We start from the raw sequence: 12140 nt of genomic DNA on the forward strand, positions 1-12140 counted from the left end.
GTTTCTTGGGTTGTTTTTTTCCCTTTGTACTTGCCTGTTTACTGTATCTGCTGTGAAAATAGAGCTGAACCCAAGAAATGAACATCTTTACCTTGGATTGTTTCTATTATGCTACAACAGGCTGAAACACCAAGCGATTAAATCTCCTTTGCAATTAGAACATATATGACTTTTGGGAAGGGAAGGAAGGGGAATGACTTACAGGTGAAGAAAGGTGAAGAATGAGGCTAAGAGTTTCTCTTCTTTAAGACTGTTTTGTCTTCTAGCAGTAGGCTGAAATCAGACTGGTTCCTAAACTGAATTCTTTCATGCTGAAAGGAGCCTCTTTGAGGAGAGAACTTCATTTCATGCTGTGCTGATGAGAGCACTGGCCTGGACTGGAAAGATTTTGACGGGTGAATTTTGAGTGCATGTTTGTGGTGTTTGCAGTGCTTTGGCATTGACAGATGATCCTTGCAGCCAAAGGTGAGGCTGGCTGACCCTCCCTGAGCAGTTTCCATGACAACCTAGCATTTTTGAATAATCTTGGTTTATAGGAAATCTTTTTCTCCCTCCCCTTTCTCCCAGCATTAGTTTCTCTCTTTTTTGCAGGTTTTTTTCATCACACCTTAGAGGAGTTTTACCATTTTTTGTGAAAGCTATGAATATATTAATACACACCACCACCACCCCCCCTCCCCTTTTAGAACACTTCTCCATAGTGTTTCAGGAAAATGGTGATAACTTGGAATAAAATTAGCGATTTTTCTACTAACTGATAATACTGGCTGGTTGTTCATGTCTTAATTTCCATTCCTCTTACAAAACAAAACAGTTATTTAACTGAGGTGTGGGCTTGTAGCAAGCTCTTAGCTCCCCCATTGTCTAGGTTAAGGTTTGTAAATCCGTGTCCCTCACAGAAGAGAGGCAGAATAAGCAGTTTTCATGGCCAGCTGTTCTTCGGTAAGTAACGCCCAAAGCAGAGTCCTGTCTGAACACCCAGGCACTTCTGCCAGGGAGCTTTTACCTACTGTCGTTGTATTCTTGGTAATATATTGTCCTTTTCTGCAGGACATATCGGGATTTCTCTTTTTCAGTGTTCTAGGCACTGCTGTTCTGAGTTTGGCAGTGCTACGTTTAAATGACCGTTTTTATAAGAAAATTTAGGTTTGTCTTATGAGTTTGTCATTGGACTTACATTCCTATTAGTGCCTGAAGATCTCTCTGGCATGTGCTCAGCCTCTGTCTTTGCCTGTACTGCATTTTAGTTCTTTCCTGCTTTTGCTACTACTAGTACGGATGTGTGGTTTGTACTGAGAAAACCACTGGTGACTTCAGCTGAGCAAGGGGATGCGAGTTTCCTCATGAAGAAAAAACGCTGCTTCAGACTTCCATTTCAGCCTTGCTTTGGCCATTCTGTTCTCTTCCAGGAAAAGAGTCTTTGTTTTGCCTGTGGACATTCACACCCTGCTTCCTCTGTAGGCCTGGAGGCAGTAATCAGAAATTTTCACTTCCTTTTGCAGTTTAGGGCTGCCCAGTGGGAAATTGGCTTTGTCAGGAATAGCTGGAATCCTGATTGCACGGATCAAGATGTTAATTTAACACCCTAGTTCTTTCATTTCTTTTAAAGGAAAGAAAAATACAAGATTAATTTCTGCTACATGTCCTTTTGCCTCTGTAGTTTTGAGGTTGAGCCTGTCTAGATGAAAAAATCTTATTTATATTGTAGTATCAAGGGCTTTCTGACAATAGCAACTTTACAACTGGGGAAAGACATTTAGGAAAGAAGTACTTTAGTCAAATGTATGGTAATTCTATTGAGGATGTATTAATAATCTTGATTTCTCAAGGTACAGAGAATGCATTGTATGTGTCCTAGGCCTAGCACTTCTTATGTATGAATTCCTGAGTATGTGTGTCTGTGTAGCTGTACTAGCCTCAGCAACCACCGATGGTTTTTAAGTTCAATAACTTATAAATGACTGAGGCCTGTATATCATTGAGAAGATGTAATTAATTGTAAAGGTTATCAGGGCATTAGGCATTGGACTTTCACAGAATCACAGAATGGCAAGGGTTGGAAGGGACCTTGGGATATCATCTAGTCCAACCGCCCTGCTAAAGCAGGTTCACCTAGAGCATGTTACACAAGATTTTGTCCAGGCGGGCTTTGAATACCTCCAGAGAAGGAGACTCCACAACCCTCCTTGGGCAGCCTGTTCCAGTGCTCTGTCACCCTCAAAGTAAAGAAGTTTTTCCTCATTTCAACTTTAAAGCTACACTGTTGCATGTATCTGCATGCTTGCTCTGTTTCCCCTTTTGTCCCCCTTCCTTTAACTTCAGCTAGCACATAGATGTAAATTATTTTGATTTTTAATAGTGACTTTTTGAGGAAAGTATTAGTTCCAGGACTAATGTAATGCACCATCCGTGAGCTTGTAATCCCAGCTTTCAAAGTGCTTAGTAAAAGTAGGCTAAAGCTCTCAAAAATAAGAGTCTGGAGTAAAGCTTTTATGTCCATATTTAGACATTTCAAGTAAGAGACTTGATTTTAGAAAAATTGCTAACTATCCTGAATACCCCATGACTTCAGGCACTGCTAAAAGAGTTGTGAACTTGGTCCCCAATTTGAATAGTTTGTGAGGGTTTTATTAAAAATAAGTTATGGGTTGCTAAGGTCGCTTAGGACTGTGGGGGAGATCAGCAAGGGGGGTATGCAGAAGGACCTGACTTTAGACATGGGACAGGCGTACGCATACTCTGCCTGCAAGTGTTTGCATGGGAACTTTGTGCACCGTGGTTTGAAGGCTGTGAGCACACACCCCGGCATACCTGGTGGGCTGTGCCCTCAAACCCAGCACTGTATTCGAGATGCACTTGTGTCTACAGGCATGCTTGTGTGGGGTGCAGCAGAGATCGCCAGTAGTTAGAGAGAAGGCAGCAGTGTGGGCAGTAAACTCTGCTCCAAGTCCCCTGTGTGTTCATCTAGGCCACTTCATCCTTGTATGTGCAGTTCGAGGTGTCTAGAGGAAAAACTGCCTCAGGTTTGCGTGCTGAGATCAGAGCTCTGGTTGCAGCCTCCATGGATCTTTTGAAAGCGTTGGAGACAGTTGAGGTTTGGGGTGGTTTTATATGTTCATGGCTCATTCCAGTCTCCCAGGAAGTGCTGATAAATTGAAAACAACAAAAAAAAGTTACACTAGCATGCAACCTGCATTGTCTTTTCCTGCCTTTTCATTCTTTTTTTTGAAATACAATTCCATACCCATGATGTTCTCCATCGTGTTCATTGTTAGAGGCAAGGTTTCTCTTGGAGAGGCAGAGTTGAAGAAGTCCGGGAGATCCTGCTGTCACATGCTTTTGCATCGTAACTGGTCTTTGGAATAGAATTGAACAAAATGGATTGATTCTCTTATGTCCGGGCAACCTTGAGCAGTCTTCTGACTGAGTGGTGATCAGTGCCTAGCCAGGTAAACTGTGTACAGCTGGTGTTTGCCACAAGTGTAAATTGTTTTATTTCTGAGACCTCCTTTTTTTTTGAGTGCTATCAAGGTGGTAATGGAATCCATCCATAAATGTGCCCAGCTCTTGCATTTGCTATTTTTGCTGTTGTCTGCCTTCTGCAGGCTTCCAGGGTGATCTTTCCCTCAACCTACCTTAAGGCATGATGCTTCTCTGCTGCTTAGTTTCTTTTTCCTGAACAGAATGACTGGTGATCTAACTAAGCAGCTGAGGTGTCAGTTTGCAAATGGGTGGGTAATAGCTCTAAAGTAAGCTTTAAACTTTTTATTGCTTGGTTGAAGGGGTGGGGCGTGGTGTTTTAGTGGGGGCTGGAATGTTAGCCAAGCCCCTAGAATAGAGACCATGAAATTCTTAGCTCAGGGATCTGGAGTGCAACATATGGGTTAGGTGAGAGCCAGTCATTTCCCAGTGCTGGAGTAAAGCTTAGACACAGTGGGTTATTTGACCAAACAACAGTGTTGCAACCCGAAAGCAGGATACTGAAGCTCTTGAAATGAGTCATCTTTGAGAAGAATTGGAAGGTCAACTGGTCAGTTTTAAGGGTGAGTTTCAGCAAAAGCATGGTTGTACTCAACCGAGTCTTTCTGGGGACCCGGCATTGGTTCTTTAAAATGATTGTCAACTTCAGCTGGAGCACTCAAATTGTTTTTAAATTATGCCTTACTTTTTCTGTATACGTTAGGCTATATATGGGGTTTCTAACTGTTTAGAAATCTGAGGTTAGTGCATTTGCTCAACTTTAATTTTACTAGATAAAAAAAAAGGTATCATTGCTTGTTTTTTCTAATATGATTTTCATAGTTGTGTTTAAAAGGTAAGTTGGATAAATGACCGTGAAGTTGGTAGGTAAGAAAGAAAGCATTAGATATTTCTTTCTTACTTCAACCTAAATAGTTTGGGTTAGTTATATATTAATATTTATATAACCATAATGCAGCTGAATGCTTGGATCTTGATGCTGAATTGTTTGATATATTTAGTAGCAACAAATACAGATGTACATATAGCCTGCTTTGACAAGATCAGTTGCTTCTGTAATTATAAAAAAAATCTTACTAACATGCCTGTTTTCCATTTACTATGTCACATGCTTTACATTATTTTGAAGGCTGCATAGACATGTAATTACAGGTTCCCCCTTCCTGATATTAATTAATGCATAAACGTTATTCACTAGAAGAACAGTTGAGTAGTGTGTACATGTGTTTCTGAACACAAGGTGTTTCAGGACAGAGGATCCCAAAGCTCATCTTAATCCGTTCTGGACTACCAATCAGGATCACTTGTAATAATATTCTCAACTTCAGTTGCTGAAAGGTGCCGTTTCTTGCAGCACTGTGAAAGTGTCTTAGATGTTTTTAATGTGTTAAACTTGCTGTAAATGAAGCAATTGCTGCTTTGGCATCTCTCCAAAGTTTGGCATGCAGTGAGGTTTCATCTAGCACCAACAGCAATTGCTGACTTCTTAAAAAAGAAATTTGGCATCAGACACCAAAATTCTTTTTTCATCAGTGACCTACTTGCTTTAGTTGTCACTGTTCTAGTCTTCTAGCCCTTATTTATACCTCTATAAGATCAAGATCAAGACATGGACAGAACATGGCTTGGCGATGGCTCTTTTTCGCTGCAATCTCGATGCATTTATTTTTCCGAAACCTTTCCCTTCCTCCCCCCCCATCCCTTCTGTCCTCACACCTACTTCAGTCCCTGCCAAACCCTTTCCTCTCACTGTTTGAGGGGAGCCATTGCAACACACTTTCCCTGCACTTAGGATGCGCACATTTTTCACCTTAGCTCAGGCTTCCCTGAGGCCTGAGCTGCTCTTATCTGCCTGAGACTCCAAACTGATAAGCCAATTTAATTGGAATGGGGTGTGGTGGTTGTTTATCCTTCATTACACTGAAATCTAGTGACATAGAATAGAAAATGAAATGAGAATGAATTAGAATACACAATAAGTACATCTGTCATGGATCAGATGCCCAGCACGTGTACCCTTAAACAGCTTGTGTTGCCCTATGTGAAAACATCTTCCACAGTACAAGCTGATCTTAGTTATTTATTGTGATTCTGACTTCTGACCTAAAAGCCAGCAGGGCTTTTGCATGCTTCAGCTCAAAATAACTTTATAAGACACGCTGTTATTTATCTTCATGTATTCAGTAAGCTTGTTCTTAACAAATATGGGAGAAGCTGACAGCTCTCCTGCTTCGCATGGTCGCTGGACAGTTGTTGGTTCACAAATCTGATTCCTCTGATAGGACTTTCTCAAAGGGGATTTATTTGTGGCATTCTGTGTTACGTTTTTCCCCTTCTAAGGGTGTTGTTGAAACATGCAGCTTGTTTGTCATGGCTGCCCCTATACCAACAACAGCAAACAGTCAGTAAATTATTTATATAATTAATTTTTCATCTAAGAGACTACAGGCCATCTGTTGATTTGCATAAAATAGCAGCATAGTCACTCTGTATCTATTTCAGTACCTTTTGAGGGAATGATATGAATAGCAAACATGTCCAACATAATCATTCTGGACAATGGAATGACCACTGAATTGTCTTTATAAACGTATCTGACTTGTTCTGCAGAAGAATAACCTCACATTTGAAGCCTTTGAGTGGACCTCTGTGCTGGTGCCCATCAGTTTGGTTAGGTCCTGTGAAATCAAAGTAGCTTGTACCAAATGGTGCAGAATCAGGTTCAATATTTACAGGCCTACTGTACAGTGTTTGTGAGATGGTTGTGGTTTTGCCTTGTTCATGTAGGTGCCACTGAACTGCTGCTTCTAGCCCGCCGGACAGATCTGAGGCGAATTTCCTTAGACACCCCAGATTTTACAGACATTGTTTTGCCACTGGAGGACATCCGTCATGCCATCGCCATTGACTTTGATCCTCTGGAAGGATACATCTATTGGACTGATGATGAAGTTCGGGCTATCCGCCGCTCGTTCATCGATGGGTCAGGTAGTCAGTTTGTTGTCACAGCACAGATTGCGCATCCTGATGGCATTGCTGTGGACTGGGTTGCCCGAAATCTGTATTGGACTGACACTGGCACAGACCGTATTGAAGTTACAAGGCTTAATGGGACCATGAGAAAAATCTTGATATCAGAAGACCTGGAAGAACCCAGAGCTATTGTGCTGGATCCCATGGTTGGGTGAGCAGCTGTTCATTAGCATTTTTTAAATGTTAGTCGTGTAAACAAGATACTGCTGTCTACCTGTATGCAGATGTGAACTGTCTGTGCAACAGTTGCATATGAACAGATGCAATGATAAACTTTGAGTCTTCAAAATGAAAACACTGGGATTCTTTGAAAGTTAAGGCTCTGAGGCACAGGGACTACTGCTTCCCTTTAACTGCCTCGCTAGTCTTCTTATGGGTCTGTAGGTTTTATTCTCCTGTTTAAAAATATTTTGGGGGACTGTGTTGACCTGTTTGTTTATTGTAGCTAATAGCACTGGTTATGTTGTCTTGCTGAGCAGACTGATATGTGAGTTTTGTGTAAAGGGAAAGTGTTTTTACATGTTTTTACACTTTCTGAATGGTTTGGGCATCCTTACTTTGGTAAGGAAATATATTTGGCTTAGAAATGTACTTCTCTGTGTGTGATGTGGTTTCGGGGAACAGTAGTCCAGAAGAAGCTATATGAATATTGAAATTTTAGTTTAATAAGAGTTCTTAAGATTTTGTTTCCCTTGCAGGTACATGTACTGGACTGACTGGGGAGAAATCCCGAAGATCGAGAGGGCAGCATTAGATGGCTCAGACAGAATTGTACTGGTGAATACTTCACTTGGCTGGCCAAATGGACTGGCATTGGATTATGCAGAAAGTAAAATATACTGGGGAGATGCCAAAACGGACAAAATAGAGGTTTGTAATTGCACCTGCATTTTTAATTCCATGGATTTGTAGAAAGTAGCTACTCTACTTTTCTAGGTGTTTAAATTCTGATATAGCCCAAAAGGGCAATGGGATAATGGTTGATTCGTGCTTTAAGAAACAATTCGGTTTCTCCTCTGGTTTTGGATGAGTTACTTACTATTCTTCCTCCATTTTTCTGTGTGTAAAATGTAAATGATATCCATGTAGTACATCCCTCTTTTTAAGAATGTATGGTAAGGATCTGTTAAACAAGTCAATTCTTAGGTCATCAGGAAAAAAAGCTTTGTACTGTGAGTAATCTTTGTAGGTTAAAAAAAATTATCTTTCATTCTTTGCGCTGCTCTGCTAAGATGCTATTAGAACATATTTTAAAGAAATAAATCTAATTTCACATATAACTATTTTTATTCCCCCAAATCCTCTATACTTTGCATCTCCCTTGTTTTATTAGGGTTCCAGTGAGGGGATAAGTTTTCCTTTCTTTCTGGTATGTTATGCTGCAACTTTTAATTGAAAACAAAAATGGTGTTTTTCTTCTCTTCCACATTGAAAACTTTGTGTTTATTTTGTTATATAACATTTATGGAACAAATTTGACAAATTTGAGAAAATAGTATTGTTTAGTATTTGTTCAGTTTACTATTAAAAGGCAGAAGTTTATCTGGAAGCAGGAGACTTGGCACCATCTACCTTTGCTATATCCTGATAGATTTACTTTACTTTTGATGACTTGTAGCTTTCCTTAGTGAATCCTTACCATTGCATGTAATTTTCAGCACTTATCATATCAGGCACAATATCTTCTCTAGCCTTATGAAATAGTTTTATTTATTTATGACTTCAAATAAGTCAATGTGAAGTCATAGTCTTGTGCTGGAAGGTCACATAACTGTTTGTTCTCCTTCAGAGTCAAAGTAACTCCAGTCCTGCAAGGTGAGTTGCTTTGAAGCACTCCTTGGGAGAGCCTCAGGGAGCACGGTTTTCTTTGTCCTGAAAACAAGATTTATAGTCTATAATTCACCTAACATTATACCAGCTCTGAGAAAAGAGGGGGAAAAGATTCTTAGCTATGCTTAGAGGTTTATTTATAACAGATTGAGCATTTCAGCCCTGATACTGTCTTGGACTTGAATGTATTTTGCTAACGGAAGGTTAGGCATTCTCCACTCTGTGCTTGCCAAAACACTGAGATTTTTTCATGTGCTTCAGTCTTACTTAGACCACGGTTCCATATTCATTAATAATGATTCTGTTCAGTGCTGGATCAGTTTGTGGTAGAAATTTTCATGTAGATCAGGCATGAGCTCACTGGTGCAATTCTATCAAACTGGCTAGAACACATGATATAATGTTCATGCCAACATCACAATGTCTATGGCAGGACAGAAGATATCTGATCTGGCACAGTCTGCTGGGACAATTTCCATTTCATTGTTTTTAAACCAATGTGAGCCAGCAGAATGAGTTTGTTCCAGGTTGTCGTGTAACATATATGCAGGGCATTGGAGAAGATTTATCATCTTAAGGTTTCAGAATTACTAGTTATTTTTTTCCTGTGAGGCTCCAAGTGTTAGCGTTATGATTTTACTGCTGCTGCTTTTTATAAAAAGTTAACATTTGTTGACTCTTACCAGTGTGCAGAAAATCTTGAGAAAGCATGGCTAAAACGTTTAAAGCAACAGAGAAGAAATTCTCTCACAATTTTTCTTTGGTGTTTTTGGATTTTAGTTTTGCTTGAGGATTTGGGGTTTGTGGTTTTTTGGGGGTTTTTTGGAGGTTTGTTTTTTTTTTTTTATTGCAGAAGGTCTTAATTTAGGGGTATGTGGCAGAGATCTATAAAATAAAGAAAATTATAAGGTGACCCGGACTCCCTCAATGCATCTTTTTTGATAGAAAAAAAAATGGCATTTGTAAATGATACTGGCAGGTGATGGGTGCAGAAAAAATAAAAGCAGATGATTCTTCAAACAGTGTGGTAAGATGGGGATGTTAAAAGCTTACATGTGTTACTGGGAAGACTGGGTAAGTCTGTGGAAGAGAGTTCCACTGCGGTTTACTAGAAAATAGAATTGCCTTCTGAACCACAAATCACTGAACTGTAAATTGCTGTAGAATTAAAAAGGCTTCTTGAAAAGTTTTAGTATGTATTTGCTTTATTATGCTGCTCTGTCAGTGTAAGTTTTGGTTATTCTCTGAGACAGGATACTGGGGTGGGTGGACCTTTGGATTGAACCCATTCAGCCTCTCTTTTCCTGTGTTGAGGCCATTCTGTTCCTTGTAGGTCTGGGGAGTCTTTATTCTGTTAGCTTGTTGCATTAGCTTTAAGAAAAACTTCATGTTCTTGATTAGATGTAATGTTGCTGCTTGCTAACTGCACTTCAGAGGGGCAGAAATGGGTTGAAAACCAATGACCTCTGATAGTGATAGATCTGAGTGCAAGTTCAGTACAGCTTCTGTAATTAGTAAAGCATGGAAAGGCTCTATAGGATGAAGAGGGGGTATTCATCCAAGAGAAAGGTTCAGTCTAAAGTAGATACCCCTGCCTCTAATGTGCTAAGTAATGCAAATGTAGTGGTGAGTTTCTTTACTGAGGAATCTTGGTGCATTTTCCTTAGAATCTTGTGTGGCCTCTCTGTAATCTTCTATGAGAGCATTGACTTCGTTATGGTAAGGCTACAGAAATCTCAGGCTGCAATGACACTATCTAAATCTATGATAGCTAAAATATTACTAACATTTCAAGTCTTCCCTTTTCCTCCCACTGCCTTTCTCTCCTATGGCAACCATGAATCCTGAGGAGATTTGTAACACTTTCCCTGCCCTTCCCATCCATTTTTTATATCAGTTTAGTAGAAGATGCTTTGACCTTCAGTAAATGTTTTCAACTTCTATTTGGAGAAAGGACGCTGGAGGAGGTGCAACAAAGAGGATATCTGTGACAGGATCAAAAGATGAAACTTGGAATTGGACATGAAGACATCAGAATATATGCCTGGTCCCTGCTTTGCTTGTATGTGTTTGTATGTATGTGGGAGGAGGGGTAAAAGCAGGAGAAACATGTTTGTGTACTTGCACTCCATTGCCTTTAAATAGCTTTTCATACACAATTTTACATACATTGTGCTTTTCCCCTTTTTTTTAGTATGTGGTATTCCTCAGAACCATTATTTAATTGCAGCGCTACCAAAATGAATGTGTCTTGCAAGCTATGTTTCTGGTTTGTTTGTGCTACATATGAGCTTTTATTATTTATTTTTTTATGCACTGATTCATGCTATGCTGTTCTGGAGCCCCCAGAGGATAATAAAGCATCAGCAGGGGTTAATGGAGACTGGTAGGGGGTACAGCAGGGAGCTTTTGTTCCCATTTTATCTGGCAGCCTGCAGCAGGCAGAAGCAGGCTGTGGCTCAACAGCTTCGTCATTTATCTCGGTCAGGTTTCACTGCTGATAAACTTCTATTGAAATGGATGGCTGCTATTGTGCTTACCAGTAGGGAAGATTTCTCATTGACTTGCTACAGGTTTAAAGCATTTTCCTGCCGTGCTATGAGGTTAAAAATGTATGATCTGCTCTGTTGAATTGGTCTTATGTTTTCCTGCTCAAGTGAATATTTGTCTTCTGAGCACGTACACTACCTGTTTTAAGGCATAGGTTGGATTTTAAAGTGGTCACAAAGCTCATATTGATAAAGCAATTATAAATGGCTGTGTGCATGTGTGGATGTGTGCGTTAAGAGGAAATAATGATGCTGTGGCTGATTTCTCACAATTTTTCAGTCTTTGCTTCATTTTTCTTTATTCATCTTCCTTCCTATTTTCCATTCTCAGAGCCAGAGATGACACCCACTTACACCTACTAGTGGTGAGCTTAAAGAAAGGACTCTCTGGCTCCTATACAGATCCAACCATTATCTAGTGATTTTTGAGTGCAGCTCTAACTTGAAGTGTTTCTGCATTCCCAAATCTATTAGCTGTGCCTGGCATTACTGTCTCTAATCCTCATGATTAATATGGAAAGTCTTATATCCTGCTGTTTTTCAGCATAAGTACACACAAGTCTTCAGAACCCAGCCTTGTCGGACAACAGAAAGCGGATGCTGCTAAGACTTTTTTGAGCACAAAAATCTGCAACAGAGAGGACCTTTTTGTGTTTGACCCAGCAGCTAATAGCTTGGCATCTAGAGAATGCTCTAATTCATATTCTAATCCTGAAATTGCAGGGCTACATTTTCCTCCGATGACAACTCCCTCAATTTTACCGCCACCCTAATAAGGAAATTTTGTTTTCTAAGCATTCACCATTTATTTTCCAGCTGAGAAATTTTGTCTCATAGCATTAGTCTTTGTATTGTGATACGCTGATGACTTGTAAGCCTGATTACTGATTCTACCTCACCCACCTTTAGTTTGAAGCAGAGGTTTGAAAATTGAGAAGCAGAAACCATTGAATTCCTTGCTGTTGAACACAGCTGCTTTTGTGTACTCCATTAAGTTTTTGCAGGTATGAGAAGTAAGGTAGTTGAAACAAAAATCTGAAGTTGCTTTACTGTTTAATTTTGGCCACAATTCATTATCCGCCTGGTTTGGATAGTTGTGGCACTTGGGAACATCTCTCGGCAAAGAACAAGTATGTGCTGCAGAGGGTAGGGGCAGATTCCTCTCCTCCATCCCACTTTCAGAAATTTAAACTTACTTTGACAGAGAATTTCCAGCTATTTCTTAATGCCTGCTAGGCCTGCATTAAG

The 12140-nt window shown here is 40.0% G+C and overlaps 1 protein-coding gene across 1 annotated transcript in view; it reads left to right on the forward strand.

Annotated features, from left to right (window-relative positions):
- The window catches only part of LRP6 (LDL receptor related protein 6), a 69666-nt gene that overhangs the window by 15636 nt on the left and 41890 nt on the right, over nucleotides 1–12140 (forward strand). The window contains exons 4-5 of the mRNA XM_035892056.1: nucleotides 6268–6664; nucleotides 7212–7383. Coding sequence (XP_035747949.1) covers nucleotides 6268–6664; nucleotides 7212–7383 — 569 coding nt within the window. The remainder of the gene's footprint in view (nucleotides 1–6267; nucleotides 6665–7211; nucleotides 7384–12140) is intronic.

The sequence above is a fragment of the Egretta garzetta genome, unplaced genomic scaffold, assembly GCF_000687185.1.
Source record: "Egretta garzetta isolate BGI_Z169 unplaced genomic scaffold, ASM68718v1 scaffold293, whole genome shotgun sequence".
Classification (NCBI taxonomy): domain Eukaryota; kingdom Metazoa; phylum Chordata; class Aves; order Pelecaniformes; family Ardeidae; genus Egretta; species Egretta garzetta.